Source organism: Myodes glareolus, chromosome 4, assembly GCF_982192425.1.
Source record: "Myodes glareolus chromosome 4, mMyoGla1.1, whole genome shotgun sequence".
In the NCBI taxonomy this organism is placed as follows: domain Eukaryota; kingdom Metazoa; phylum Chordata; class Mammalia; order Rodentia; family Cricetidae; genus Myodes; species Myodes glareolus.
This window is the reverse complement of record NC_142029.1, coordinates 16,471,830-16,498,835: the sequence shown is the minus strand read 5'-3', so window position 1 is coordinate 16,498,835 and position 27,006 is coordinate 16,471,830. Positions and strand designations below refer to the sequence as shown.

The following is a 27,006-nucleotide window of genomic DNA, read 5'->3' as shown; positions in this document are numbered from 1 at the left end:
CCTGCAGGCTCCCCCACCACAGGCGCCTCCCGCAGGCTCCCCTGGCACCCAAACCGTTTCAGCCTCTGGTCCCCCTGCTTCATGTGGGATCCTCCTTGCCAAGCTGTAAATTGCCTGACCCTTCCAGGCTCCCAAAGAGGTATGAGGGCAGAGCAGCCCGCCTCTGGGTCTGGAAAGAGTATGGCCGGTGGGATCCCACTATTCCCATTCACTTTGTAATCATGCCAGCCTGTTCTGTGTGCTGCCTGCAGCCTGGACCCTACCTCTACTTCTGTTGTCAGGCTCAGCTCCTCCAGTTCCTAGAAACAAGGGCCCAGTGTGGCCTTAAGGACTCCATCCACAGTACAGAGGGAGATTAGAGCTGTGTCCTGTATATGGGCCATCCCAACCCCTAAGCCCTTCCCCAGCCTGGTGTTTGGGAAAGTGTGTTCAGACTACCTTGGGCCAACTCTTAACTGTGAAGGTAATTGTGGAAGCCTACCCCAGACCACCCTAACCCACCCCCTGACCTCTGCTAGGGTCTGTCCCTCTGACCTCTGTCCATGACCTCTGCTGGGGTCTGTCCCCCTGACCTCTGTCCATGACCTCTGCTGGAGTCTGTCCCCCTGACCTCTGTCCATGACCTCTGCTGGGGTCTGTCCCTCTGACCTCTGTTCATGACCTCTGCTGGAGCCTGTTATTCCCTGACCTCTGCCCATGACCTCTGTTGGAGCCTGTACCCCCTCTGACTTCTGCCCATACCCTCTACCGGAGCTTGCTCCCCCCCCCCGGCCTATGCCCATGCGTCACTGGAGCCTCCCCGCCATGAGCTCTGCCCATCGAGCCTAGCTTGCAGGCTCTTGCTCCTCTCCAGGCCTTAGCTACTGTAGTCTCTGGGTCCTGGGACACAGAGCAGCTACTGGGGTGTGGCCTGTCCCCTTGTCTGCACTCTATTCTGACCATCACTAGTGTCCCACTCTGTTGAGTCATAGGCCATTGACCACAGCCAGTGCCCCACTCTATTGAGTCATAGGCCATACTCAATGGAGTCAAGGAGACCACTGGGTCTCTGAATGCCCCAGCTCTTTAAAGTCCCCTGAACATTATTTCCAGTGGCTATCTGGGCCTTGGAGACAGCATGGGACCCAACCAGTAGTAGAGCTGGGACCAGGAGTTCATGGAATCCCTGCTGTTTGATGGACCCAAGGAAGAGTCCACAGTGGTCACCACAGGCGGAGAGAGTGGGGCACACCTAGTGCCTGCATGAGAAAATCACCTGTGCAGTCCCCAAAGAGAAGCCAAACTGGGGCCCACCTTGCACTGGCCCCCAGGGACTGATCTGGGGCCCCTGTGGAGGTCTACTGGGAAGGGGTGGGTGCGAAGGTCGCTGGAGCACCTGGATTGCTGCAGTAGACGCTGTCTTCCCTTCTAATTGGCTGAACTGTTCAGGTTCCCGTGTCCCTGTCATTGGGTGTGGGCTCAGGCTGCACTGACCAGAGGACCAGTTCTCAATCTTAGCAGCTGACACTAGGTTCTGGTCCCCGCAGCAGCCAACTCCTGGCCCTGCCCTCACACACATACTTACCATACTGCTGCCCGTGTTTGGACTTTTGGAATAGAATAGCTACTGCAGTTCCTGAAGCTCTATACTCTTGAGTCTAAATGCCCAGGAACTACAGGAGCCTGACCAGGAAGCTTGGGACCCATTATACAGAAAGAACAGCTGAGGCTCCATTAGGAAAAGGGTTCTAGTGACTGGCAGTGCCTGTACCTCCCACTGTTTTTCAACAGCTCTGGGATCCTCAGGAAGGGTTTGTTGAGGGTCCTGATCTCACGTGGGATCATCTACCTGATGCTCCTAGGTCCTTTAAATGTCTGCAGCTATTTGATTGTTTCCCTCGGTCCTGCTGCTGGGCAGGGGAAGCCTATGAGGGGCAAACTGCACCCCCATCACAGGTTCACCATATCCCCCTTGAGGTTGGGCAGTGCCCCACTGAAGACAGCACCACTCTGCAGCCTAGCATTGCCTGTCCTCATTACTCAGCCTGGAGGAGTTAGATATCCTGAGCAGAGCCCACCGCCATCCTCCTCGGAACACAGGGGCCTTTTGCAGCTGCGAACTTCCTGGGGTCATGTAAGGAGACAAGGGAAACAGAATAGCTGGTTCCCGAGATCCTAAGTCCCACCCACCCACCCACCCAATGAGAAAGTAGTGGGAAGCAAAGTGGGGATGTTGTGTGCTGAACTGTGTCCCCTAAAAAAGAATTCTTGCAGCTTCCTGCACCTCAAAATATGGCCATATTTGGAGATACTAACCAGGTTAAAAGGAGACTCCTGAACTAGGTCCTAATCCCATGTGACTGTGATCTTTACAGAAGGCAGAAGGTAAGTTCAGATGCAGGTACGGCCTGGGAGCACATGGATGCGAGCAAGGGCAGGGACCCAGGTGACAAGAATGGCAAAGGCGGCAGGATCCAGCAGAGCCCACAACTAGGAGCCCAGCATCGGCCGTTGGCAGCAGGGTCTCCCACTGAAACTCCAGCCTGCGAAGCTGTTTCAGTCCGAGGCTGAGGTGCTAGGCTGTGGCTAGGTAGCAAAATAAAACAGGGGGCGCAAGGATTGGACCCCCACGTGGCAGCTTTCTGTACTCCAGATGACCCTGATTTCAAAGGGAACTTCCTCTTCTTTTGTGGCCTCTCTTGCAACCCCAGGAAGCATGTAATAATTAGCTACACGTGTGATCACGTGACGAGGAGGAAGAAAGTTGTCCAGTTTTACAGCTCAGGGCCAGAGAAGTACAAGTGACTTGCCCAAGGTCACACAGGCACTATGGAGCCAGGATTTCAGACCAGCATCCATGGGCCTCATCTGTCTTAACCACAGTAAGAAGCACTGACTCCTTGGATTAAGGACAGCCAGGAATGACATTGGAAGGCAAAACTTGTTAGAAGATTTGGAGCCCTAAGGGCTAGGCCTTTGCCAATCAGACAGCATAGCATGGGCTTCAGCCAGCCCCTGGCCAACCGCTATTCCACCTGGCCAAAGCCTTTGCCTGGCAGAAGAATACCGTGGGAAGCTTGGTCTGTGGTCTGTGAGCCACATGTCACAGGGTTCTATGAGCTGCTGTCCACATTCTCTGCCCTGCCCTTTTGACAGGTTCAGAGCTAGGACAGTTCACAGGTGGTCCTTGGCCAGCTGCCTCTCCCATCCCTTCCAGTTACATCAGCAGGCCAGCCTAGGCAGGGGCCTGTGACTCTTAGACCCCATCCCCATCTTACAGCACTGTGTCACCTGGCCTCCCTTTGTTGGTTCTGCGTCCTGCTCCATGTGCACACTGCTGGAAGAAAGTTTACATGTAGTGTGTCCGTGGGAGTGTGCATGCACACCTCAGTGTGAGTCTGCGCAAGCCTGCATTTGCCCCAAGAGACCAAAACGAAAAGGCTGCCAGGAGGCTGCAATTGGTTTGGAACTGGAGTTGGGGGTGGGGAGGAGACATCAGAGCCTACAGCACCTGAGTCCTTGATCTTGTTCCTGTCCTACACCCCACAGTAACCACCTCGCCACCTCTGCTTGCCGTCTGGGACAGGTATTATTTTCTATTTGTGTGCATGTGCGCACATGGGAGACAGAGGACAACTTTATGAAGCCAGTTCTCTCTTCCTACCTTTATGTGGGCTCCAGGGATGGAACTCAGGTGGCCAGGCTTGTCCAAGTGCTGTTCCCTCCTGTAGTCATATTTCATTTGTATTTTAATAAATAAAGCTTGCCTGAAGATCAGAACGCAAAAACTGTCACACTAGTCAGCCATACAGGCCAGGCAGTGGTGGTACACAACTTTAATCCCAGCAGCCACATTAGTTAGCCATAGAGGATGCGTGGTGGCGGTGCACGCCTTTAATATCAGCACTAGAGAGGAATGTAAGGTGGGATGAGACAGGAACTCACTCTCTTTCAGTATGAAGAATTCATAGAAGCTCTCTCTAGTGGCTTTGTAAATGGAGACTAATTGTTCGTTCCCAGCCACCCAGACCCAAATCACACAGAAACTATTAATTACAACACTGTTTGACCTACTAGCTTAGGTTTCTTATTAACTAACTCTTACATTTTAATTAACCCATTTCTATTACTCTGTGTATTGCCACAAGGTTGTGGCAGAACCAGTAAGGTTCTGAGTGTCCTTCTCCTTCAGTCGTCTTTTTGACTCTACCTGCTCTCTCTCTGTTCTTCCAGCCTGGCTATATTCTGCCCTGGCACAGGCCGAAGCAGCTTCTTTATCAAACAATGGTAATAAAGCATCCATTCCTAGCATACACAGGGAATCACACATCATGGCTTGGCTGTTTTGCTTTTCTGATCTTGGGTTCAACCCTAATATCTGTCTCCGGGCTTTATTATTTGTGCTACACCCTCCTGAGCCATCTCCCCAGCTGCTGTGTAGCTGTTCCCAGGAGATAAAACATTCCATCTCAAGACTCAGCAATTTCTAAAGGGGGTTATTATGGCTCATGAAGCAAGCAACTCAAAAAGCTTCAGGAAGTCCCTGCATCAGGTGTGCTAGGGCTCCCTCCCAAGCTCATCTCTGTAGCAAGGACTCCAGAAGGACACTCGCAGACCAGCAGCACCGCTTGGAAGAGACATTTCCTAAACTGTCAGTTGAGCAACCTGTGAGTTGTGCAACAAGATCAGATTTCCAGCGGTCAGGAGCCATCACCAGCGCTGCGATGGGTTTCCGGTGACAACTGCCTTTGAGTTGTTTCTGCTCTTGAGATTCTCCCCTCACTCATATACCTGAAAGGAACCCCAGTAAATTTGCCGCTTTCCCTAAATTGGACTTAGGTAGCGTCTTAGTTAAGGCTTCTATCGCTTTGACAAAACACTGCGACCAAAAAGCAAGTTGAAGAGGAAAGGGCTTATTTGGCTTATATTCCTACATCACTCTTCACCCCTTAGGAAGTTAGGAGAGGAACTGAAACTGGGCAGGATCCTGGAGGCAGGAGCTGGTGCAGAGGCCATGGAGGATGCTGCTTACTGGCTTGTTTCTCATGACTTGCTCAGTCTGCTTTCTTATAGAACCCAGGTTCACCAGCCCAGGGATGGCACCACCCACCATAGGCTGGGCTCACTGATCACTAATTGAGAAAATGCCTTACAGCTGAATCTCATGGGAAGCATTTTTCTCAGCGAGGCTCCTTCCTCTCTGATATCTGCCTCTCTAGCCGTGTCAAGCTGACACCCAAAACCGGCCAGCACAGGTAGAATCCTTCCTCTGTCCTCAGTTCTCTCTCTTGAGCAAGCAGATGTTTGTTCATGCATCTCCAGGGAATGTTTCACAACCCCGCCTGGGCCGGGGATCATTTACAAGCTCCTACCCCATCTCCTCTTCTCTGGGTCTCTGTACATGCTGCCTGCTCTTCCTGAAGTGCCCTGCATTCCAGCTTTCCTCCTGGAAAACGCCCACTCAACTCTCAGGGAGGGGTCAGAAGTTCAGAATCCCCTTCTCCAGAGAGGCCCTTGCTATCCACTGCCCGTCTCCTGGTTGGTCTCTCTCTTCACTGGCACACGGAATTGTAATCACTTCTTTCTTGACCTATATGTCCTCAAGCCATACGCTTTTGGGGACCAGGAGCTGACTGCTCTAACATGGGTTCTGCACATAGGAGAGACCCAGGAGTGTAGTGGATGCTCACCAAATGCACGCTCAATGTTTGGGGGCTCCATGGAGGAGAGGTAGAGAGAGGGAAGAGGACATAGGATAAAGCTAGGGGGAAGAGCCTGGTTGGCTTGCAATTGGGAAGAGAATGGAAAGCAGAAAAGAGGTAGAGGGGGTTCCTACCTGGGAAAGCCAGACCCCACTCTCCTTTGGAGTCTCTGAAGTAGAGCTAGCTCTCTCTCTCTCTCTTCTCTGTCTCTCTCTCTGTCTCTCTCTCTCTGTCTCTCTCTCTGTCTGTCTGTCTGTCTCTCTCTCTCTCTCTCTCTGTGTGTGTGTGTGTGTGAGAGAGAGAGAGAGAAAGAGAGAGAGAGAGAGAGAGAGAGAGAGAGAGAGAGAGAGAGATAAGAGCAATTGTCATCTGGTGCCAGCAGCCCTCCAATAATCAGCTCCCTGCTTATGATGCAGCCTGGGAGGTGATTCCTGCTTCTCTAGCTCCCTCCTGAGGGACACTGGTACCTCCCAGAAACTGGGATGTGCTGATAGAAATGAGGTACTCTGGACTCAATGTGGGCCTTAGGTCATTCCACCCCATCCCTCTATTCTTTCAAAAATAGGTGTACACTCAGCTGGGCAGTGGTGGCACACACCTTTAATCCTTGGGATTAAAGAGCACTTGGGAGGCAGAGGCAGGTGAATCTGTGAGTTTGAGGCCAGTCTGGTCTACAGAGAGAGTTCCAGGACAGGCACCAAAGCTCCAGAGAAACCCTGTCTTGAAAAACAAAAAACAACAACAAAGCTCCAGAACGTGACCAACAGGAATGCAGATACTCAAGCGAGGAGTTGGACTCTGGCCATGTGACTCAGGGCTCTGACTGTTCTTACCAACCAGTGACAGAGGCTAGCCAAGCTCTTGCCAATGGAGCCATCTCATTCTGTGAAAACAGGGAGCCCCGCCCAGCCAAACTTGCACATTCTAGGAATGTGCCCAAGCAGCCATTTAGCAGGCCTCCTGGTCACTGATCACCAGAGCGGCCAGCAGCACTGATTTCTCCCAGCAGCTGGGTACACTCTGCCTTCAGTGCCTGAGCATGGTCGTCTAACACTGCAGCTCTCCGTAGCTGCTGCAGCTGCTCCAAGAGTCCCTTCTGTGGCTCTGGCCCAGCTCTTCTGAGTCTCTTGTTTACCGAAAAAGAATCCAGAACACCCAGAGTAAGGCACTCAGCCTCTGCTGGGATTGTGAGGCCCAGGCTAGCCCTGAAGGGTTTACCCATGCAGCCCCTTCCTCCCTGAACCCCTGAATTACTGTTTCTTGTGGAACACTTTTATAGTCACTGTTCTATTGCTGAAAGAGACACCATGACCAAGGCAATTCTTATGAAAGACAGAATTAATTGGGGGCTGGTTACAGTTTAGAGGCTTAGTCCATTATCACAGTGACAGAGAACATGGTGGCAGGCAGGCATGGTGCTGTACAAGCTGACAGCTACATCCTAATCTGGAGATAGAGAGAGAGAGAGAGAGAGAGAGAGAGAGAGAGAGAGAGAGAGAGAAGGCATAGTTAGGCCTGATTTGAGTTTTAGAAACCACCCCAGAGACACACTTCCTCTAACAAAGCCACACCTACTCCAACAAGGTTTACACCTCTTAATCCTTCTAATTCTTTCAAATCATATCACTCCCTCCCTGGCGACTAAGCACTCAAATAGATGAGCCTTTGGGGACTACTCTTACTCAAACCACCACACCAAACTTTCCAGGTGGTGTGGGACATTCCCACATTCCAGCTGTAGCAACATTTCCGTGAACCAACATCCACTCTAGACCTGCACTGGGTTACCCGCTAGCAGAGGGGGCTAGTTGTGGGAACAGCCGTGTAGATGAACCTCCTCAAGTCACACTGGGTGAAGGCCTGTCCTAGTCGGTCTCTCCTAGTCTTTCTCTTTCCCACCGGTTCTTAGTAGCCCTTACCCAGCCTCAGAAGCCCCCAGGAATAAGGCCAGGCCCTCCTCTCTCTGTCCCCCAGGCATATGTGAGCTGGGGCCTCGCTCTGCACCCTCATTTCTCCTGCCAGGGGTTTTAACCCACCTGGGTGAGCATCAGAAAGTGCTTCTGTACAGAGGCCGCTCCAGTGCCAAGGCAGAGGTCTCAGCTCCCCCCAGGGAGACTCTGCCTGGGCCCCCCAGATATCTGGGCCTTGTCATCATCACAGCTCTGCTCCTGGGTCTTCAGCCAGGCCTTAGCATCTGCAGTGCGGGACCCTGAGGCCTCCTCACATAAGGGGGTATGTCGTGGCTGGTAGTTCCTGACAACTTGGACTGTGAACCTACGTAAGCTCTTCCCTATAGTCCGGTCTTACTTTCTCTGTTTGACCAGGGGCAATTGGACTGAATGCTGAAAGGTTGAGAAGAGGGTCCCTCTGCTTACTGCACTCCTTTCTTGGTTCCTGCTTCAAGAAGGAAGACCAGAGAATACAGTACAGGGCAGAGCTGAAACTGTAACAGAGCTGGGGGCAGAGCTTTGCCGTACATCCACTTGGGAGGGGCTCTGGTGTCATCCCTACCCTAGAAGTCTCTAGGCTAGATTCTAGGCCAAGGTGCTGCCAGCACATCTGGTCCAGATGCTGCTGTGCCTTCCCCATCACTGTCTGCAGTAGGAAGACAAAGGGGCTGTCTGTCTGTCCTCTGCTACTCCTATCTCCTCTCAGTCCCCAGCCTCACTCGCTTTCTGGCCTTGTCTCTTCCACTCCTGTTGTCCCTGGGGTCCCTGCAGCAGGTGCCTCTCCTGCTCCTGGCGGGCCAGAAAGCATTCCACCTTCTGGGAAGAATGCTGACGGCAGCAGATCTGCAGAGCGACTGGGAGTGCTGGCTCATCCTCTCAAGCCCACAAGGCAGGATAGAGGCTGCAGCCTCTGATAAAGCAGATTCCTAGCCAGGGGCCCAGCTGATGGCTTATAAACAAGGGAGTGTGCCTCATAGCTCAGGGTGGGGGAGACGGGGTGGGGGGTGGTGCTGCTGCTCAGAAGTTATCTCTTACTGCAGAACTCCAGACATGCACTCTCCACCCCCAGCTGATCACACACACACACACACACACACACACACACACACACACACACACCACCTCTCCCTTGTAGCTGAAGATGGCTCCAGAGCTCAGGATAGCAGTAAGAGGACTAGGGACTCTGTTGTGGAATGCTAGAGAGCAGGGAGGCTAAAGAAATGAGTTGTCACCTGGGTCCCGAGGGTCACCCAACCCAGGTGGGGAGCAGTGGACCCATGAGGGTCATCAATAGACTGAGACACTAAGTCATTAAAATACTCGGACATCTCGGCAATCCAAGTGGCTCTACTTGTACCCTTGCATAGAGCAGGAATGGTGTGACCTGACCAGGAAGCCTCAGCCTACAAAGTCACCTCCCCATCTGTGATAGTGATGGCCAGTTTATCTGGTTATATAAGGAAGCTCTTGTGTGTGCTGTGTGTGCACAGGAATCCAGGCCCTTCTGCCTCCAATCAGTGAACGTCCCTAGCCTCAGCCAGCACCTGCCTCCCAAATGTAAGTACAGTTCCAGGACAGCCATGAGAGTGCTGTTCAGCAGGGCTTCCCTGCTGGCTATCCCATTCCCCTTTCTTCCCCAGACTCTCTGACTCTTAGAACATGAACCCAGGTATGGGCAGAAGCTCTGAGCACTCTGGAGCTTTCATTTCTGGTATGGGAACCCTGTCAGCTTAGAAGATTCCTTAGGGCTGCAGGCGGGCTAGGAGGACTTGGGGGAGAAGATGGGAGACTCATTTTCTGTTTGAGCATTGGCTCACAGCAGGCCTGGCTTCCTGGCTTGTGCTCACACTTCTGCAGATTTTGGACTCGGTCCAATAGGCCGCTGGACGGCTCAGAGGTGACTGGCCAGCTTGGTTTACAGCCGCCCGTTCTCTGCTAGCCTGACCTGAAGCTCCTTTGGCTGCCTTCTGTCGCACTCTGGGACTTTGTCTGAGCACCTGCCAGGAAGAGAGGAACCATGCTGTGCCTTGGATCCCAGGAGGCTGGTGCTTACCTGAGTCCTTCAGTGGGGCTTGGTCGGTGGACACAGAATAGAGGACACAGTGACAGAGGTCCCAGGGGCAGCTGACAGGGCTGAGTATTGCTTCACAGACACTATGCAATAAGCCCTGCAGTTTTTGGATATGGAGTAGTCCTGGCTCCTAAGCACTGGGCTGAGATGCAGAACTGGGGTCCGTCCTACTCCTCACCCCTGGCCCAGGGTCCCTCGATGATTTGATTGACACTTCACATATACATCAGCCTTTTCTCAGGTTTAGGCTTCTCTGAGCTATGGGTGCTGACTTAGGGTAACCTTCCTCAACCAACAAGATGTGTTTGATCCTTACAAGAGCCACTTTCAAGGGGAACTGAAGCTGAAAACAGGATGATGGATGTCGCAGGTCTTGCTGGCAGTCCTGGAAAGCCTGGAATTTGCTCTCAGTGCTATCTGACTCAGTTGCCCACTTCCCCCAACTCTGCCGCTGCCCAGTGGTCTTCATCCAAGTACAGACGCTGGAAACTGTAGAGCTCAATAATTCACAAGCTACTACTTTATGATGTAAGGAACCAGAAGCCTTCATCCCTGCTCTGGGGGCTCTCTGGCTTCAGCTCCTGCCCTCCATACCCACCACTTTGGTGAGGGGACTCGTGGACTAGCTCAGTGGTACCACTATTTCTCACCACTGGCTTCTTTACCTACAAGGGATGGACCAAGTACTACTGAGATTTCATCCACTCAGAGGATGAAGGAGAACTCTGTGGCCCACCTATTCCCTGGCTCCAGGTCGGCCACTCCAGTTTTAGGAAGGGCCTAGATATCTCCATTTGAGCAGATGGTGCTCATGCTCCTCTCCTACCTCACCTTTCATGGCTCCAACTCCAAAACACCTTACACTCCTAGGACTTTGTCCCTCTCAGGTTGGTTGGTGGCACCCTCCAGCAGGGCCCTCCCCCTCTCAGCAGGTTGACTTCTTCCACTCCAGGTCCATTCCCACAGCCCTTCTTGGTTGGCTTCCTACCAGTGCCACCCAAGGCCACTCTAAGACAGACCATGATTTCTGACCCCATGCCCTGGCACAGCACCCGCAATTCCACCCTAACTAGGCTCAAGGGGACTGGGTTTTCTGCAAGGCTGCCCATTGTCCTCTTTGAGAAGCAGGGTTGTGCTGAAATGGTTTTAAGAGGCTCATGGTTTTCCAAGCCAGACTGTTGGGTGTGAGGAGCCAAGTGAGGGTGACATCACAGCACAGAGAAGGGGAATCTGACCTCTCTCAGGATGCTTTCGAGGGAAGTGACTTTGGGGCTGAGGCTCAAATGTGCATCCATTCATTACAGGCAGGATGAAGCTGGATGTGGGAGAGGAGAACACAAGGGCAGTCAGAGGAGAGAACTGGGGGCTCAAGAACCTAGGAGGTGAAAAAAGGCAACAAGAAACAAGAGGGACCATGGGGGTTGAGTAAAAGCAGAACAGGGACATCTCCTTGGTGCCCTGGAGTCATGCTGCAGACCAGGGACACAGAAAAAGGCTTGATGGGCAAAGGGCACAGGCTGGGCAAAGTGTGGTGCCCGCGCAGCCGGTGAGCGGCCAGCCTCCTTTGCAGGCGGCCTGGAGAGATGACCTGTGTATTTACACAGGGAGGAGCGAGTCAACACAGCTTAACTTCAGGACCAATTCTTTCCTTCTGTTAGGTGTGAGTTCTTTTATGAAGAGAGACAAGAAAGCAAAGCTCTAATGGGAGACCCTCAAGGCTAAGTTTCTGTTTAAGTCAGCGAGGGGCACTTTTCTAGAGCTGGGAGCTTCGGGCAGAGCGCCTGGATTTTTCATGTTAGCAGGGCATGCAGGAAGACTAAGATTCCCCCCTTCATTCCTGATGCCAGGGTAGGGCAGGAGACACGAGCTTTTTGAGCATGTCTGCTTTAAACTGGAGGATACTGGTTTCCCACAGCTGTGGAAACGTGAGTGGGTAATGTTGGTGGGAGGCGATGACACCACAGAAACCTGTAAACGTATGGTGTGAAATTGTCACTGTGGCCGAGCCTCAGGTGGGAGCTGCATCTTCAGACACCTGAGTTTTCGGTATCTTTGGCTCCTGGGGCGGGACTCCAGGGCAGAAGCAGCTGAAACTGCTATTAGCAAATGTAATCATCCAGGTTTGTGGGGTTTTTTTGTTTGTTTTGTTTTAATTCAGCCACTGTTTGCTTGGGTGGTCGGGCCACTACATTAGAGTCAGAGGCTGAGGTCTCTAGAGACAGTTTCAGTACGGGAGAGAGGCTCGGGGGAGACAGGGTCTGGTTGGTGCATTTCATCTTGCACGGGGAGCTGGGCACATGAAAACCCTGGCTGTCCTAGCTGAGTCAGCGAGATCCTGAAGGGAAGGGGCGCCCCGCCCTGGCCGGCCGCTCCAGCCTCGCGGGCCTCGCGTGGCGTGGGGTAATTAGGTGCAGCACCCGCCCGCTTGGCTGCGCGACGCGCGGGGGCGGGGACGCCGTCAAAGCGAGGCTTTCCCAAAGGACCGCGACCTGTTGTCTTTACTGGAAAAAATAGGACCTCATGATCCCGCCACGACAAAGCGTGGGACAGTAGGTGGGAGGGGTCTGGTCTGAGTGGCCGCACGCCCGAGGTCGCCCCAAAAAGGCTGGCCGAGTGATTCGGGTGGTAGAGCCGAAGCGCGGCACGGCGCGGGGCTTTTGTGTGGCGCGGGTTTCCTAGCCCAGCAACCGTGCTGATTGGCAGTGAGACGCTCTGAGGTGCTCAAGTAAGGGGACGTCCTCTTCGTCAGACCCATCAGCCGGGGACCGCAGGGATCTTCCTGGAGACGGTTCGGCAGGCTCGAGAGAGCCGGGGCGTGGCGCCAAGACTTTCAAAAAACCCGCACAAGCCAAGAGCAGAATGTGTCGTTTGCTTCTTGCGCGCAAGCGGAGTCGCGCCCGTCTTCCTCTGCCCGGGCGCAGCGACCGCTTTCGTCTCTAGCGCCCTCCCGGGCCCCGGGAGAACAATGCCGGTCCTCTCCGCGCGCAGGAAGAGGCTGGCGAGCACGGCCGGGCCGCGGCGGCGGAGTGGACCCAGCCTGGCAGTCCGGTGGGTTCCTCCTTTCGGTCCAGAGCCGGCCTCCGGTCGCGGCCGCACACCGGTGCGGCCCCGGGGGCCTACGTGCACTACCGCACGAGGAGGGGCGGCCCGCGGCCCGAGGCTGCTCCCGGGACCTCCCGGAAGACACCTCCACCGCGGCGGTCCCTACCCCAGAGGGGCAGGCCGATCCTCCAGAGCCTGCGAGTTGGGGGCTAGAGCGGCCAGGCCTCTGGGCCGGGTCGAGCCCGGGCCGCCGACGGCTGCGTCACGCGAGGGGGCGGTGCTGCCACGGGCGGAGGCCGGAGCCGGAAGCGGAAGAGGCGCTCGGAGTGGGGAGTGGGGCCTAGCCGCAGCCGGAGCCTGGGAGACGGTGAGTGTGGGCCCGAGCCCGCGGCCGGGCGGCTTGGGTGAGTCGGTGGGGACGGGCAAGCTGGTACGGGTACCTCGGCTCCCGGTCGGGTCTCGGCGTGTACCCTTTTCCCTCTTCGGCCCACGTCAGGCCGCGGTCCCGACCTCTCACCCCTGACCCGTCGCTTCTCTCCCGGAGGGCGGTCACTGTAGACCCCCTTTCTGGATCCCGCGGTGCTGGAGGCGGAGCCCAGGCGGCCTCAGAGGCGACTGGGAGCCTCCCCGTCGGGCCCCGCGCCGGCTGGATTCGAGTCCGACCTAAGCTAACCTGGAAAGACTTTCCCTGCCCTGGGCTCGAGGCTTAGCCCGCAGACCTCCGCCGCGCGCCGCCTGGAGTTTGATTCTGGCCCAGGCTGGCCTTCCCTCTGGTCGCCGGGTCTTCCCTTGGCGGTTACGGGGAACGGGACTCTGAGATCCCCGGGATCCGGGCGGAAGGAAGGGACTCGAGTGAGGGCCTCCGGCCCCCTCGGTGTTTTGTTACGATGGAACCGCTCCATCCCGGAGAATGGGCCAGACCAAGCCGAGAGTACAAGTGTCCAGGCTGCTCCTCGGTCCGACCGGGAGCCTCTATGCTTTAGTTCCGGGTGCGGGTGCCCTGATGCTTGGGTGGGAATTGCTTGAGTCTGGCCCCCGTCAAGGCGGAGTTGGCGGCCTTCCAGCTTCCCTCCTCCGTGCCCTTGAAAAGAAGGAGCGTTTTGCCCGGTGGCAGCCGCAGCTTGCGAGGTGGCAGGTTTGAGGTTGCAGTGGTGGGGCACTGCCAGCCAAAAATAACCATGGGTCGCTGGGGTGGCAGAAATCCGGGAGGGCAGCCGCTGACCTGGCTGGCTGCTCTTCTTGTCAGCCCGGTTCTCTAGCCAGGAACAGCAAATGAGAAGCCAGCCAGGCCTGTACTCAGAGAAAAGCTGGCATCTTTAGCTTGGTTTGATTGGTCACATTGCCTTTTTTTCATTGTGCAGAGCCTCCCAATGCATAATTGTGGCGCTTAAGTTTTAAAAAGCCTCTCTGCTGAGGTCTCCAGAAATCGGAGGGAATTTATGAGAAGTGGGCCCAAGAGCCCCGGCTGGGATGACGTGAGACACCTGGTAGTTCCTATATTTCACCTCCCCGGGCTGAGTTGCAAGATCTCCATTGCTACCCTATACGTGGTACTTTCTGGCCGTCATACTTGGCCTTCTTTGCCAGTCTGGGAGGTCTTATCTTCATTTTCCAGGCGTTGGACCCGAGCTCTAAAGTGACTTGTATAAATAAGGCCACAGAGCCAGTAAGTGGCAGCACTGGGATTGAGTTCAGGGTTTTCTGCCAGAACTTCCTACCTGCTCCCATGGAAAGGATTATAAATTGTGGCATTCATCATAACGCTGAGTGTTACCCGGAACCTTCTCAGACTGTCTTACTTCTTGAGGCCCAAACCCGTGCTAGACTTTTGACTTTATAGGGCAGATATACTTAATTCTTACAGAACCTGTAAGAGATTATTGTTTCCTTCTTTCAAGAGGAGGCCGAAGCTCCTCAGAGTGGTTTAATAACTTACCCCAAGACAAACAGTGAAGTGGTAGTGGCATGAATTAGGTTGACATTGGACTCTGAAGCTATGACTTTCCACTCAGGTAGACATATGGTCATAAAAATTTTCTAGGTCCCAGAAGGAAAACTTTGCCTGGTGTATATTAGACCACATTACCACATCCTCCAGATAGGTCTTTGTCTGCCTGATGAGAATGGGCAGGACCACACTTGCCTTGTGGGAAGATATGTGCCCTGGCCAGTAGGATGTCTTTTGGGTCAATTAGTGAGACATGAAATACTGCTTTCAGGACACAGGTTGAGCACTTGCCTTAAGGTAATTGGGAAAAAAATGAAAACAGAAACATTATTCAGATGATTGTGAAAATAACAAGTCTACTGATTTTATGTAGTGTTTATTTCCAAGGATTTCTGGGTGGCCCAGACTTTTCAGATGGAGGGTTGCTAGTGGGGAGATAGAAGGCAGTGCCTTTCAAGTTCTCCAGAGGCTCCCAGAGGTTTAGATGATGAATTGGCCTCCCTGTCCTGCTCATACACAAGTAGCTGTTTCAGTTTTGGATTAGCTCGTGAGATGGAGCAACCTTGATGGATTTGTTTAAAAGATGCTTGGCCAGGCAAGCCTAGAATGTGCAAGACTAGAGGTTGGGTGTGAGCAATTGCCGGCTTGGGAAGCAAACAAGCAGTGTGGTCTCTTGCCTGGCCATCTGGTGGAGAAAATGTGAAGGGGCAAGATATGAGTGAAAAGGGTACCAGCCTCATGTAGCCATCTTCCTCAACTGGTTGCTGATCCAGCTTGGGAGTCTCCTCTATTGATATCAGTCCCCAGTAGCTAGGGATAGTGAATGAGAAGCCTACTTCTGCTTCCAAGTGTAGACCTGCAGCCACTTCTTGGCATCTAACCAGCACAGGAAAACAGTGCTGGTTAGGGGGAGCTAGGCGGGATGGCAGTGATACTGTTGGTTTAAGGCGAAGCATCTGGCATAGGTCTGGGTTGGTCTGAGGGCCACTAAAATGTGCCTCAGGCAGGCATCTTAGATTCTCCGAGGAGTGTGGCATCTTCCTGGGCTGAGACTGGTTGGGCCAACAAGGGCTGGGCAGGTCCTCTGGGCCTATACCCACTTGACTAGACACTGGTAGAGGTAGGGAATATTGATGAGACATTGTGTCTTTGCTCAAGAGTCAGTGTTCTCATTTCTACTGTGGCTCGTCACTGACTTAAGAGTTTTCAACTTCTTTGAGTTGAATCCAGTTCAGTGCTTTTTAGCCAGGCAGCTTTCAGTTTCTGAAACTAGTACATTGGCTCCATGCCACCAGTTCTTTAACTCCAGACTCCTGGTATATTTAGATATAGCAGGAAGAAATTGAGCAAAGAAGCTCTTCTTTCTCCCTGCCCTTGGAATCTCTGTGGCAGTGCTCAGCATCCCTCTAAGAGATCTACTTCTGTATTTGGACCCTGACTCACCTGGTTCAAATGTTTAGGCCCCTAGGCCATGCTGGGGAGGCACCTGTTTGTTTATTCACTGGCAAAGGACGAGTCACCCATTGTAAGCTGTTCTGTCACTGTGACCTCAGAGTTCTTCTTTACTTCATAAACTCCTGCGGGGGGAGGGCTGCCCCTAAATAGAACAATGGGCCTCTTCTTCAGGAGCACCTGGCTGCACCAGGCAGCCCTGTGGCTGGAAGCAGTGAGCTGTGTGCTGAGCAGGGCTTTCTCTTTCTTGTGGCCTAGATGCATCACTGTAAGCGATACCGTTCCCCAGAGCCAGACCCGTACCTGAGCTACCGCTGGAAGAGGAGGCGGTCTTACAGTCGGGAGCATGAAGGTAGACTACGATACCCATCCCGAAGGGAGCCTCCCCCAAGGAGATCACGGTCCAGAAGGTGAGTGGGAGTTGGTTTGGAGGAAGTTCTTCTTTCCTCAGCTAGATGAGCAGATGGCCCAGAGACTCTGGTGGCCTTAGGTTCCTTTAGGTGACTGCCTCTGCCTAGGTACCCATGGACCCTTGTCCTGGCTTCAGTAGAAGCTACTTTCCTTGTCCTGTCTTTGTCACAAAATGATCCTCCTCCTTCTGTATTTTCTAGGCCACTCAAATGTGAGCCTTCCTCAGTGGGAAGTAGAACATTGTCCTAGCCTTAAAAAGACTGCTCCTAAGTCCTGTCTGAGTCCCCAGACCAAAGTAATAGTTGTACCAGACTAGTCAACTCTCACTGTTGGAGGCCCTTCCCTGTGCTCGCTTGCTATTTCTGCTTCTTCCTCCTGAGGCACTGGAAGGACACTGTCATTACCCAAGGCTCTGAGAGTAAGCTTGGTACCTTTGCTCCTTCTCCCTGCTCACTTCCCTCAGCTTGGATGCTTCAGCTCTGACAGACTTTCCTTGAGAGTCTTTGCAGGGGCCTTGCCAAAGAAAGGCCTCTTACCTGCTGCTGGCAGGAACCCAGCTGGTAGGGCCCTTCTTGACTCATGTCCCCACCCCCTCTTGGCAGCCATGACCGCCTACCCTACCAGCGGAGATACCGCGAACACCGTGACAGCGATACATACCGGTGTGAAGAGCGGAGCCCATCCTTTGGAGAGGACTGCTATGGGTCTTCACGTTCTCGACATCGGAGACGGTCACGAGAGAGGGGGCCATACCGTACCCGCAAGCATGCCCACCACTGTCACAAACGTCGTACCAGGTCTTGTAGCAGCGCCTCCTCGGTGAGTGGTGGCCAGAGTGTGCTAACAGGGGCCTAAAAAGGCCTCATCTCTTTCTAGCCTTCTCTCAGGCTGGCTGGTCTGGGTGAGTACTGGCAGCCCTGTGCACACACACCGTTGTGTGTGCATATATGTGTGTGCGTGTGCGTGTTTGGTACAGGGTTGAGCAAGGATGTTATGCCCTCCATCTTCTGGCCCCTTGCCAGTGGTAACTGTAGGGGCTCTGGCTCCGGCGCTGGCTGGTTTCCAGCCTGTCTGTGTCTACCCACTGTTCCAGACATAGGCTACATGGTACACATGTCTGGGACACACTCCTCAGGAATTGTACTAAGATTGATGGTTTGGAGACAGCCTGGTCTTTTTCATATCAGGCCTTGTCCCCTTCCAAACTGCCCCCCCCCCCGCACTTAGCTAAGTATTTTGAGTGCGGACTTGACCACCTCTGCCGCCTTACCTCACAGCCCCCCTCTCCTAGAGAACTAGAGTCTCCATCACCCAATGAAAAAGGGACATTTTACCAGATTTTTTTTTTTTTTAACTTTTTAAATGCTGGGAATCCAACCGAGAGCCAATAGATTACTAGGCAAGTGCTCCACCACTGATGTATGTCACACCTTGGTTCCCACACTTCCTCTTTGTTTTTGAAAATCTTGTTATGTATTCTAGGTTGGCCTAAAACTCCTGATCCTTTTGCCTTTATTTCCTGAGTGCTAGGCACCACTGCCTAGTTTCTAGCCCTTTCTTTTTTTGATACGGATCTTGAATTTCTGTGTTCAGCCGTCTAAGCTGCTGGTCTGTAAGCATATATCACTTTGCCCTGTCAACTCTCTTCCGCCTTGTTCCTTGATAGGTGAGGCACTTGTGATGAGGAGAGGCAGCCATTTGTGTGCTGGGGCACCTAGGCCTCACCTTGTTGCTGACCACTTCAAAACAGAGGTTGGTCAACATTCTAGGGTGGTGGGTTGAACAGACCAAGAGTCCACACTGTACTCAATCCCATGGAAAAGGAAAATCACATGTGTGTTTCTGAGGTTATGTGCTGTCTTCTCTTCTCCCCATCTCTTCTCCCCATGCTGTCCTCCTGCTGGCCAAGAGGCCTCTGAATAGTAGTGGTGGGTTCAGTGGAGGTATCTTCTTTGCCCAGTCTCTGTGACTTGAGTGGCATGGGTTGAAGGTTGACTCTTGTAGGTGAATCCAGCATGGCCTGTGGCCTCACACAGTGCCACACGCTGCCACTGGATGGCAGTGTAAGTCTGTTGCTCTGCTTATTTAGGGTGCCCTCTGTTGTTGTGGGACGGGTCTGGCTTAAGAGTGGCACAAGTCCTAAGGCCAGGCCAGGAGCTGGCTTGGGGCCTGAAGGTCGGCTGTCCTGGAGGATCTCAGCCAGGCTCATTTCCTGCTGGAGGCTGGTGGCAGGAGGACTGCTGGCAGAAGGCTGTTTCTGGTAGTTGCTTAAGTCTGGCCAAGGATGTCATGTGGGGGCAGGTGGTAGCTTGGTTTTACATGGCAGCTGTTGAGCATGTTGTGAGGCTGTGTGGGCGAACAGAGGCAGGCAAGGACAGGCTGAGCATGCTGCTGCTGCGGAAGCCAGGATAGCCCTCCGATCAGTCCTGAAGGTTGGACCCAGGTTGGGCCAGCTGCCTTTTTGCGCCGTCCACTCTCCCTGCGTCTTCAGCTCTGGCCAAAGTCATGGGAGGGTCAGGGCGGGGGAGATTCAGAAGAGGAGGGAGTCAGGGCTGTGGCTGTCCTTGGGGCCTGGCCCCTCTGTGTCAGAGGCTGGACATCTTTCTGAGCATTTGTGGCACTCTTCTTAGAGATAATGTCCGAGTTTTCTTACATACCTGTAGCTGTTTTTGCTTTTCTGTTTTGAAGTCAGTTTGTGTCTTGACGTGTCCCTTGCAATATCCCTATCGTTATATATGCTGTGTGCCTTATGAAATGCTGGGATCTGGAAAATCCAACCAACCAACCCACCGGCTCCTCACCGTCTCCACCTCTGCCTTTGACTGACACCTCAATCTGTCAATCGGAACCGCCTACCATGCGATTGGTCGGATGGCGTTTCGGGGGGCGGTGCATGCAGAGAAGCCAACAGAGCAGTAAGCGCAGCAGCCGGAGTGTGGAAGATGACAAGGAGGGTCACCTGGTGTGCCGGATCGGCGATTGGCTCCAAGAGCGATGTACAGCCACCTTTCGTAAAACTTTACCTCTCTACTTTCTACCCCCCTTGTTAGATGAGACCTCTCCTGCGTGGAGGGGCCCTAGTGCGCGTGGCGCCTTAGTGGGGCCACCAGTAATTGCCTGAATGACACAGACACTAGCAACTTCTGTTTTTAAGAGTGTACAGTGAGCAAGAACCTTTGTTGTTTTTGAGGATTTGAATGCTGTGAACTTGCAGGAGCTGCCAGACTCCCGCCCTCCAGACTCTGATGCCCAGCTTCTTCTTTCTCACAGATGAGATCGTGGGGAACCTGGGTGAAGGAACCTTTGGCAAAGTGGTGGAGTGCTTGGACCATGCCAGGTGAGCATGCAGGGGCAGCACAGCAAGCTCTGGGTGTGATCATCCTTGGAAGAGCTAGTTTGAGGCTCCTCAGAGTAGCTCTTTTTGGAGAGTAGCACTAGTGCCCATGTATGTGCTGGGTTTTACTAATCTCATGAAGTAAGGGAGAAATTCATGAGATTTGACAGGCATGTGACATTCCTGCCCAAGAACTTCTGATTAATAGGTGCTTCTGCCCTTTATGAGCTGTGGCATTGATAACAAGGCAGGGCCAAAGCCTGGCTTCTGTGGCTTTTTGAGATTTTTGGTCAGGCTGCATCTCTTTTTTGGTTTCTTGGGCAGAGAAAAGGACAGCTATAAGGATCTGGGACCCTTTAAAGAATTCAAAGGGAGTCAGTATAGGGCCAGTGGAGGTGAAATTCAGTTCTTCCAATAGCCCTGGAATGAGTTATACCTGTGTTGTGTCGGAGTGGGGGCTACACTTGTTTCAGAAGTCTAATGTAGTGGGCTCTCCTTCCTCTTTGTCAGAAGGTTGAGAGTGCTGCTGGCCTGGCTTTATACTGCCTTTGCCCCTGCCATGTCTGCCTGAGAGGTCTCAGGGCCAGATGAGGGAAATGAAACTCTGACCTTCACATCTAGCATCTGCTGCCCACCCTAGTGTGAAAAGGGCCTTTTTTGGTTTTTCGAGACAGGGTTCCTCTGTAACTTTGGAGTCTGTCCTAGAACTAGCTCTTGTAGACCAGATTGGCCTTGAATTTACAGAGATCCACCTGCCTCTGCCTCCCAAGTTCTGGGATTAAAGGCATGCACCACCACCGCTCGGCTTGTGACTAGGGTCTTGACTAGTTCATGTTGACTTGGTTCAGATTACGGAGGCAGTGCCTGTCTGTGTCATTCTACTGAGGCCAAATAACTCCCTCCAGTCCTAGCGGTGAACACGTATCCCCCTCATCATCTGCAAGACTAGAATCCTTGCTTTCTTCCCTGTAGCAGTAGGTGAGAGGCAGCCCTCTGGGAACCAGTTGTGTTCCTGCCTTACTAACCTCTAATTGCTTTAATACTGGAGCTCTCATTTGAGCCATGCCAGCCATTGCTTCAGAGATGAAGCAGTAACATCCTCTGTGGCGTCCCAAGTTATAACTCAGTCTTTGATGCCGAGCTGGGCTGTTCATGGTTCTCCCACATTAAGTGGGCTTCTTAGAAAGGATCATTGAACCCAAAGTCAGCTGTAAGAGGAAGTGCTAATGTGATCGAGAAGCTTTCCTCTGCTCCCAGTTTCCATTCAAATGCTTGTTCATCCACCATGACCCCCAAGAATGTGTGTAGGGACATATACTCACTGTCTTGTGACCAGATGTAGACATGACAGATCCAAAAACTGTGATACAGGAAGACAGCTACCAATGTGTGGACTGTTCTTTGAAGCTGGGGGTGGGATATAAGCCTCTGAAGTCACTAAAGGACAGACATAAGGTCTTGGGAACCTTTAAAGAATTCAAAGGGAGTCAATGCAGGGCCAGTGGAGGTAGAATTCAGCTCTGCCAACAGCCCTGACAGACCATTGTTTGTGTGTGTGGCAGGGGGCACCTTGTTTCAGAAGTCTGAAGTACTGGCCTCTCTTTAGCCTGCACTGCCCAAGAAACCAGAAAAATGGATGAGGGCTAGCAGAGCAGGGAATTCTGAAGTTGTCTTTGCCCATGGGTCTATGAACCTGTTCCCAGCATCAATGCCATCCCTTGAAGCACCAGAGGGTATACCCTAGCGGGCCAGAGCCACCTCATTTTAGGTCTCCATTGGCACCTGAATACTAGCTTTCATTGCCAAGTCTTGGCAACCCAGCCTGGCACGTTTCCTTGTCTGCTCACATCCTGCAAAGGCCTGATAGGGATGAGTAGAGCAACAACAGTGGAACTCTCATGGGACACTGAGAAACTTCCTGGCTCTCTGTAGCTGGTGGGAAGGACCTGGATTAGAGTGTAGTGTAGGGAGTGGCCCAGGCTTCCAGTGAAGAAGTTAAGCTTCACTACTACCCAGGTCAAGAAAGTATATAGTTGAGCTCTGGCCTACAGGAGGGTAGGTTATAAGCTTCCAGGGACTGGGGTTGGTCAGGATTGGCCTCAACTCTTCTGCCTAGATTCTCCCTGGTTTCTCAGATCCTAAAGGTATCAGCATGTCAGCATGAAAACCAAAAGAGTTCATACAGATGCCAGTGGGTCTTGTATGGTGAGCAGAGGTCTGGTGTTGCTTTAACAGGTTGTACCTCAAGTATAAACACTGCCTCAGAATCTGTTTTACGTAGTGGTATTGAGTTGCTGTGTTTCAGGAAAGGATAGCATGCTGGGCACTTGGCTGATGAGAGCCTTCACGTCTTTTCTGATCTACAGAGGGAAGTCACAGGTTGCCCTGAAGATCATCCGTAATGTGGGCAAGTACCGGGAGGCTGCCCGTCTAGAAATTAATGTTCTCAAGAAAATCAAGGAGAAGGACAAAGAGAATAAGTTGTGAGTATCTACAAGGAGTGAGAGGGGATCACTCAGTGGGGTAGCATCCTCTAGTTCCAGCTGCCTGAACACCAGGGATTTCTCCATGTCTTACGGGAGCTCGGTAGTGGTTTCTCAAAACACTCAGTAAGGGAGTGTGACAGGGTTCTTTCTGGAAAGAGCCCTTGGACTTCAGGCACTATCTAATCTGGCTTTGTGTTCTGAAGTCGTTCTAGCCCTGCATTTATGAGTTAGGGACTTCACAGGTTTGTGACACTTGTTTGGACACTCAGAGAGCTTTTCTTTGGCAGATAGATACTCAGCAGAGGGAATGTACCTGCCCAGGCCCTCAAGAAGCTTAGTAGTACCTGGAGGCCTGTGTTGTACTGGTACAATTCTATCTCCCTCTTGTAACTGGAAGGGCTACTCACCATTCCAGCCACAGGTGAGCTGAGTGCAAAATTAAAGTCCCTCCACACAGTAGGAAGTTCAGTTCTCGCTCTGTGTAATAGTAGATTGAGACACGTGCTCTGTTGCTTTGTATCTTGGTATGCAAAACAATGTTGAGTCAGGTGAGTCAGAGCTTGAACCCCATCTGTCCTTTTTTCCTCTAGCCTGTGTGTCCTGATGTCTGACTGGTTCAACTTCCATGGTCATATGTGCATCGCCTTTGAGCTCCTGGGCAAGAACACCTTTGAGTTCCTGAAGGAGAACAACTTCCAGCCTTACCCCCTACCACATGTCCGGCACATGGCCTACCAGCTCTGCCATGCCCTTAGATGTAAGTGCCCATTGGTGGTTGGAGCATGGAGTACTTTGTCCTCAAAACAAAGTCACCTAGTGGTCTTGCCACCCTGTTTCCTCGAGCATACTGTTGATGGTTCTGTAAGGTCTCTTAAGCCTAGGCCCCCTGGCTGAAAGGTCCTTCTATCTTCAGATAAGAATCTCAGTGTGAGAATAGAGGGACCACATGTGCCAGGCTCTTCCCCAAGTGCATAGGAAGAAAAAAGAAAGTGCTCTAGAAGTTGCCTAGCTACTGACCTTGCCTTCACCTTCATAGAAGAGGAAAAGGTAGAAAGTGGACCTGATAGGCTCCTGCTACCCAGAGACCTCTGTCACTCATCTATTCACCAACCTCGAAGAGCAGCTTTGCTGGAACCAGTGCTCAGTGCACTGTAGGACTTAGGTAGAAAGGCAACTTGGAAAGTGACAGAAGCTAAGATATGCAGGCCTAAGTAGGTGATGGGGAAAGGAACCAAGTAAGGGGCACAGTTCTGCAAAGGTCTAGACTGTTGACTCAGTCCAGTGGAGAAGGGGGGAAGCATGGCTCAGATGGGGTCATGGAGTTGTGAGCATCTTAGAGGCCAAATGGGAACAATGAGGTTGAAAAGGAATTAGTAGAAAGTGACAGTGATTGGATGCAGAAGACTTTCCTTCTCCATAGGCATGCATTCCAACAGTCACACTTAGGTGCAGTGAGCCATTATATTAGTGAGAGGGACTCACTAATGCAGCTTCAGTGAGATGGTAAGGCTCTGCCTCTCTTGAGAGTGGTGGAGGGGTTTTTTTTGATGGAAAGCAGCGTTCCTTCCCTCCCTGTCTTGTGAAGGATTATGAAGAGGCCTTACAGAACTGGGCTAGGGTTGTATGTGAGCAGCTCTGGCCACAAGCTGGTGAGCAAGCCTAAGGTCTCAATATGTGCTTCTCTCTCCTCTAGTTCTACATGAGAATCAGCTGACCCACACAGACTTGAAGCCAGAGAACATCTTGTTTGTGAATTCTGAGTTTGAAACCCTCTACAATGAGCACAAGGTAGAGCACTGACTGGGTGGGCAAGAGTGTGGCCCTGCTCCAAGGTAGGTCACCTACCTGGGCAGATTGACCTAGCTGGCCTGCCTTGCATTCAGAGCTGCGAGGAGAAGTCAGTGAAGAACACCAGCATCCGAGTGGCAGACTTTGGCAGTGCCACATTTGACCATGAACATCACACCACCATTGTGGCTACCCGTCACTATCGCCCACCTGAGGTGATCCTTGGTGAGTGGCTTCATAGCCTCCAGTATTGTTTGCTCTGGGCAGTTGTCAGAATGAATAGCTGGATGTGGTGGTATACACCTGTAATCCAAGTTTTTAGAAGGCAGAAAAGATCAGTTTAAAGCAGCCTTGGCCACACGAGACCCTGTCTCAAAGTGAGGCAAGTGGTAAACAGTACCAATCAATCTGCTGCCCGGACTGGATAATATCCAAGACACTAAGGTAGACTTGGTGTTAGTCAGAAATAGCCTTGTTAGTGGGGCTTGGGCAAGAGCTACGCTAGCTAGAATGACAGCTTCCTGGGAATGTAGGGTGTTGAGTCTCACATCTTGCCATTTTGGCTTGCAGAGCTGGGCTGGGCACAGCCCTGTGATGTCTGGAGTATTGGCTGCATTCTCTTCGAGTACTACCGTGGCTTTACCCTCTTCCAGGTATAGTACTGGGTTGGTGGGCTGTAGGGCACATGGTCAAGAAGCTGTGTGGTTAAGGAATTGATACCTTCCATCCCTATCAGTTCATGTGAATCTAGACTCTTAAGGGTTATAGTTGCTCAGGGGAAGGAATTAGTTAAGAGTCTAAAGTAGGTAGGGAGGATTTCATCCAGGACAAGACTGGGTACAAACAGATTCTGTCTGGGCAAGAACTTATAATAGGAATCCTGTGGCATGAAGAACCAACCTGGTGTGCAATCAGCCAGCCAGGTCCACCTAGGGGCCAAAAAACATGAGGCCAGCCCTGGTTCTAGGCCTGTGGGATGCCACCAGGTTGTGTTGAGACAGTTTTCCTCTCCTGGAGTGGGGAGCTCTTGGCCCATCTTTTCTCATCCTTTACTCTTCCAAAATGGGCATAAGTTGGACTTAATTTTTACTTGTTCTATCCCTGATCTTCTGCAGACTCATGAAAACAGAGAACACTTGGTTATGATGGAGAAGATCCTAGGGCCCATCCCATCACACATGATCCACCGTACCAGGTAAGAAGTATCCATGGCTCTGGGTCAGCTGGGTACCAGAGATACAGCTTTTACCAAGTATTCCTGTGATTCTCCCAGCTCCTCATAGCCTTTACTGTATCTGTATATCCCTCAAACCTATCTGGTAAAAGCTGTTGCCCCTACTAACCTTTGCAGGGTCAGGCTAACACCTATTTTCTGTCTCTGTTGCTACCTGAAGACTGCCAGGAACCACTTTTCCCCCCACCTCCCACCTAAGCCCAGACCTGAGGGCTTCCACTCCTTGATTCCTTTTTTTCCCCTTGACTTTCTAGGAAGCAGAAATATTTCTACAAAGGGGGCCTGGTTTGGGATGAGAACAGTTCCGATGGGCGGTATGTGAAGGAGAACTGCAAACCTCTGAAGGTCAGTTTCTGGCTCCCCCAGCTCAGCTCATGCCAAGGAGACCCCAGGCATTGGGCAAACAAGCAGCAGAGACAGGATGGGCAGCCAACAGCTGCCTGATCATATCAGTTTTCTGAGGCAGCGCCCAAGACTACTGGGTACTTGCAGTAAGGCCTTCTGCAAGCTGCCCCTGAGGCGCCCTTAGCCTTGCCCCTTTCCACGGGGGGCTGAGAATGTAATGGGGAACACATGAAAGAGCCAGCTGTCAGACTGCTGCTTCCTGTCCCCTTCTCGTCTCTGAATTTTGGGAAGAACTAGGCAGGACTGAGGCAAGAGGGAAGGAAAACCTAGATGTGGTCAGGAGGACTGTCAATGGTTATTTGGTTTCTGGACAAGTGCATTTTGCAGAAGTGATTTCTAGCCATCCATCAGAACTTTGCATGTGGGGTAGAAGCACCAACCCAGCAAGATCCCACCCAGTAGCCTAAATTCTGAGCATGAAAGGATGGGAGCTGTTCTGTCCTGGAGGGCAGAAGTAGTCCTCCAAGGAGGCATAGCTGCCTCCTTGACCCACCCCAGCAAGGCATCCCAGAGGCAAGGGGACTGCGGTGGTTTCCCACAACCCTGCCATCACACTGAGGCACCTTGTGTCCTTGAGCAGAGTTACATGCTCCAGGACTCCCTGGAGCATGTGCAGCTGTTTGACCTGATGAGGAGGATGTTAGAATTCGACCCTGCTCAGCGCATCACACTGGCAGAAGCCTTGCTGCATCCCTTCTTTGCTGGCCTGACCCCTGAGGAGCGGTCCTTCCACAGCAGCCGTAACCCCAGCAGATGACAAGTGCAGGCAAGCATACGAAGAGTTGGAGAGCTGGACTGGGCTCCTGACCCCTTTTCTCCAGCCTCTCCCACTGGCCTCTGAGCCAGGGCCACCGATGAACAGTGCAATGTGAAGGAAGGCAAGGAGCCTGCAAGGGACGGGGGATGTGGTGCCCAGCTGCCAGAAAGCACAGATTGGACCCAAGCTATTTATATGTTGTAAAGTTATAATAAAGTGTTTCTTACTGTTTGTAACCCCCTGGTACCAGTGTGTCCATCTCCAGGCTCCTTGCCTTCTCCCTTCTCTGACTGACTTATTAATAAAGTCCTTCTTAGCAGCTCAGCTTGTGGAAAGCTAAGTGTGGGCTGGGCCAGACACAGAAAGGCAAGCCAATGAGTAAGCTGGAACATCGTCTAGGGCATCAGTTCTCAACCTGGGGGCCCAACAACCCTTTCACACAGGTCAC

General features: G+C 52.4%; 1 protein-coding gene across 4 annotated transcripts; it reads left to right on the top strand.

Moving 5' to 3' along the window:
- The first annotated feature begins 9,163 nt into the window (after positions 1 to 9,163).
- On the top strand, positions 9,164 to 26,794 carry Clk3 (CDC like kinase 3). 4 transcript variants are annotated; one of them, XM_048423345.3, is made up of 13 exons: positions 9,164 to 9,187; positions 16,402 to 16,553; positions 17,157 to 17,373; positions 19,454 to 19,550; positions 19,825 to 19,891; positions 22,255 to 22,371; positions 22,965 to 23,131; positions 24,068 to 24,162; positions 24,258 to 24,387; positions 24,733 to 24,815; positions 25,278 to 25,357; positions 25,651 to 25,741; positions 26,382 to 26,794. In XM_048423345.3, exons 2-13 carry the CDS (start codon positions 16,402 to 16,404, stop codon positions 26,556 to 26,558), a joined length of 1,473 nt encoding a protein of 490 aa, XP_048279302.1. In that variant the 5' UTR covers positions 9,164 to 9,187; the 3' UTR covers positions 26,559 to 26,794. The 4 variants fall into 4 exon arrangements, with proteins under 4 accessions (XP_048279302.1, XP_048279301.2, XP_048279303.1 ...); XM_048423344.3 differs by lacking the exon at positions 9,164 to 9,187 and adding an exon at positions 12,312 to 13,110; XM_048423346.3 differs by lacking the exon at positions 9,164 to 9,187 and adding an exon at positions 13,071 to 13,147.
- Positions 26,795 to 27,006: the final 212 nt, after the last annotated feature.

Coding starts and splice junctions, on each gene's coding strand:
- Clk3 (XM_048423344.3), top strand. CDS start 12,667: ATGCCGGTCCTCTCCGCGCGCAGGAAGAGGCTGGCGAGCACGGCCGGG. Junction 24,163..24,257: donor CCCTCTACAATGAGCACAAG/GTAGAGCACTGA, acceptor CCTTGCATTCAG/AGCTGCGAGGAGAAGTCAGT. Junction 24,816..25,277: donor GTGGCTTTACCCTCTTCCAG/GTATAGTACTGG, acceptor GATCTTCTGCAG/ACTCATGAAAACAGAGAACA.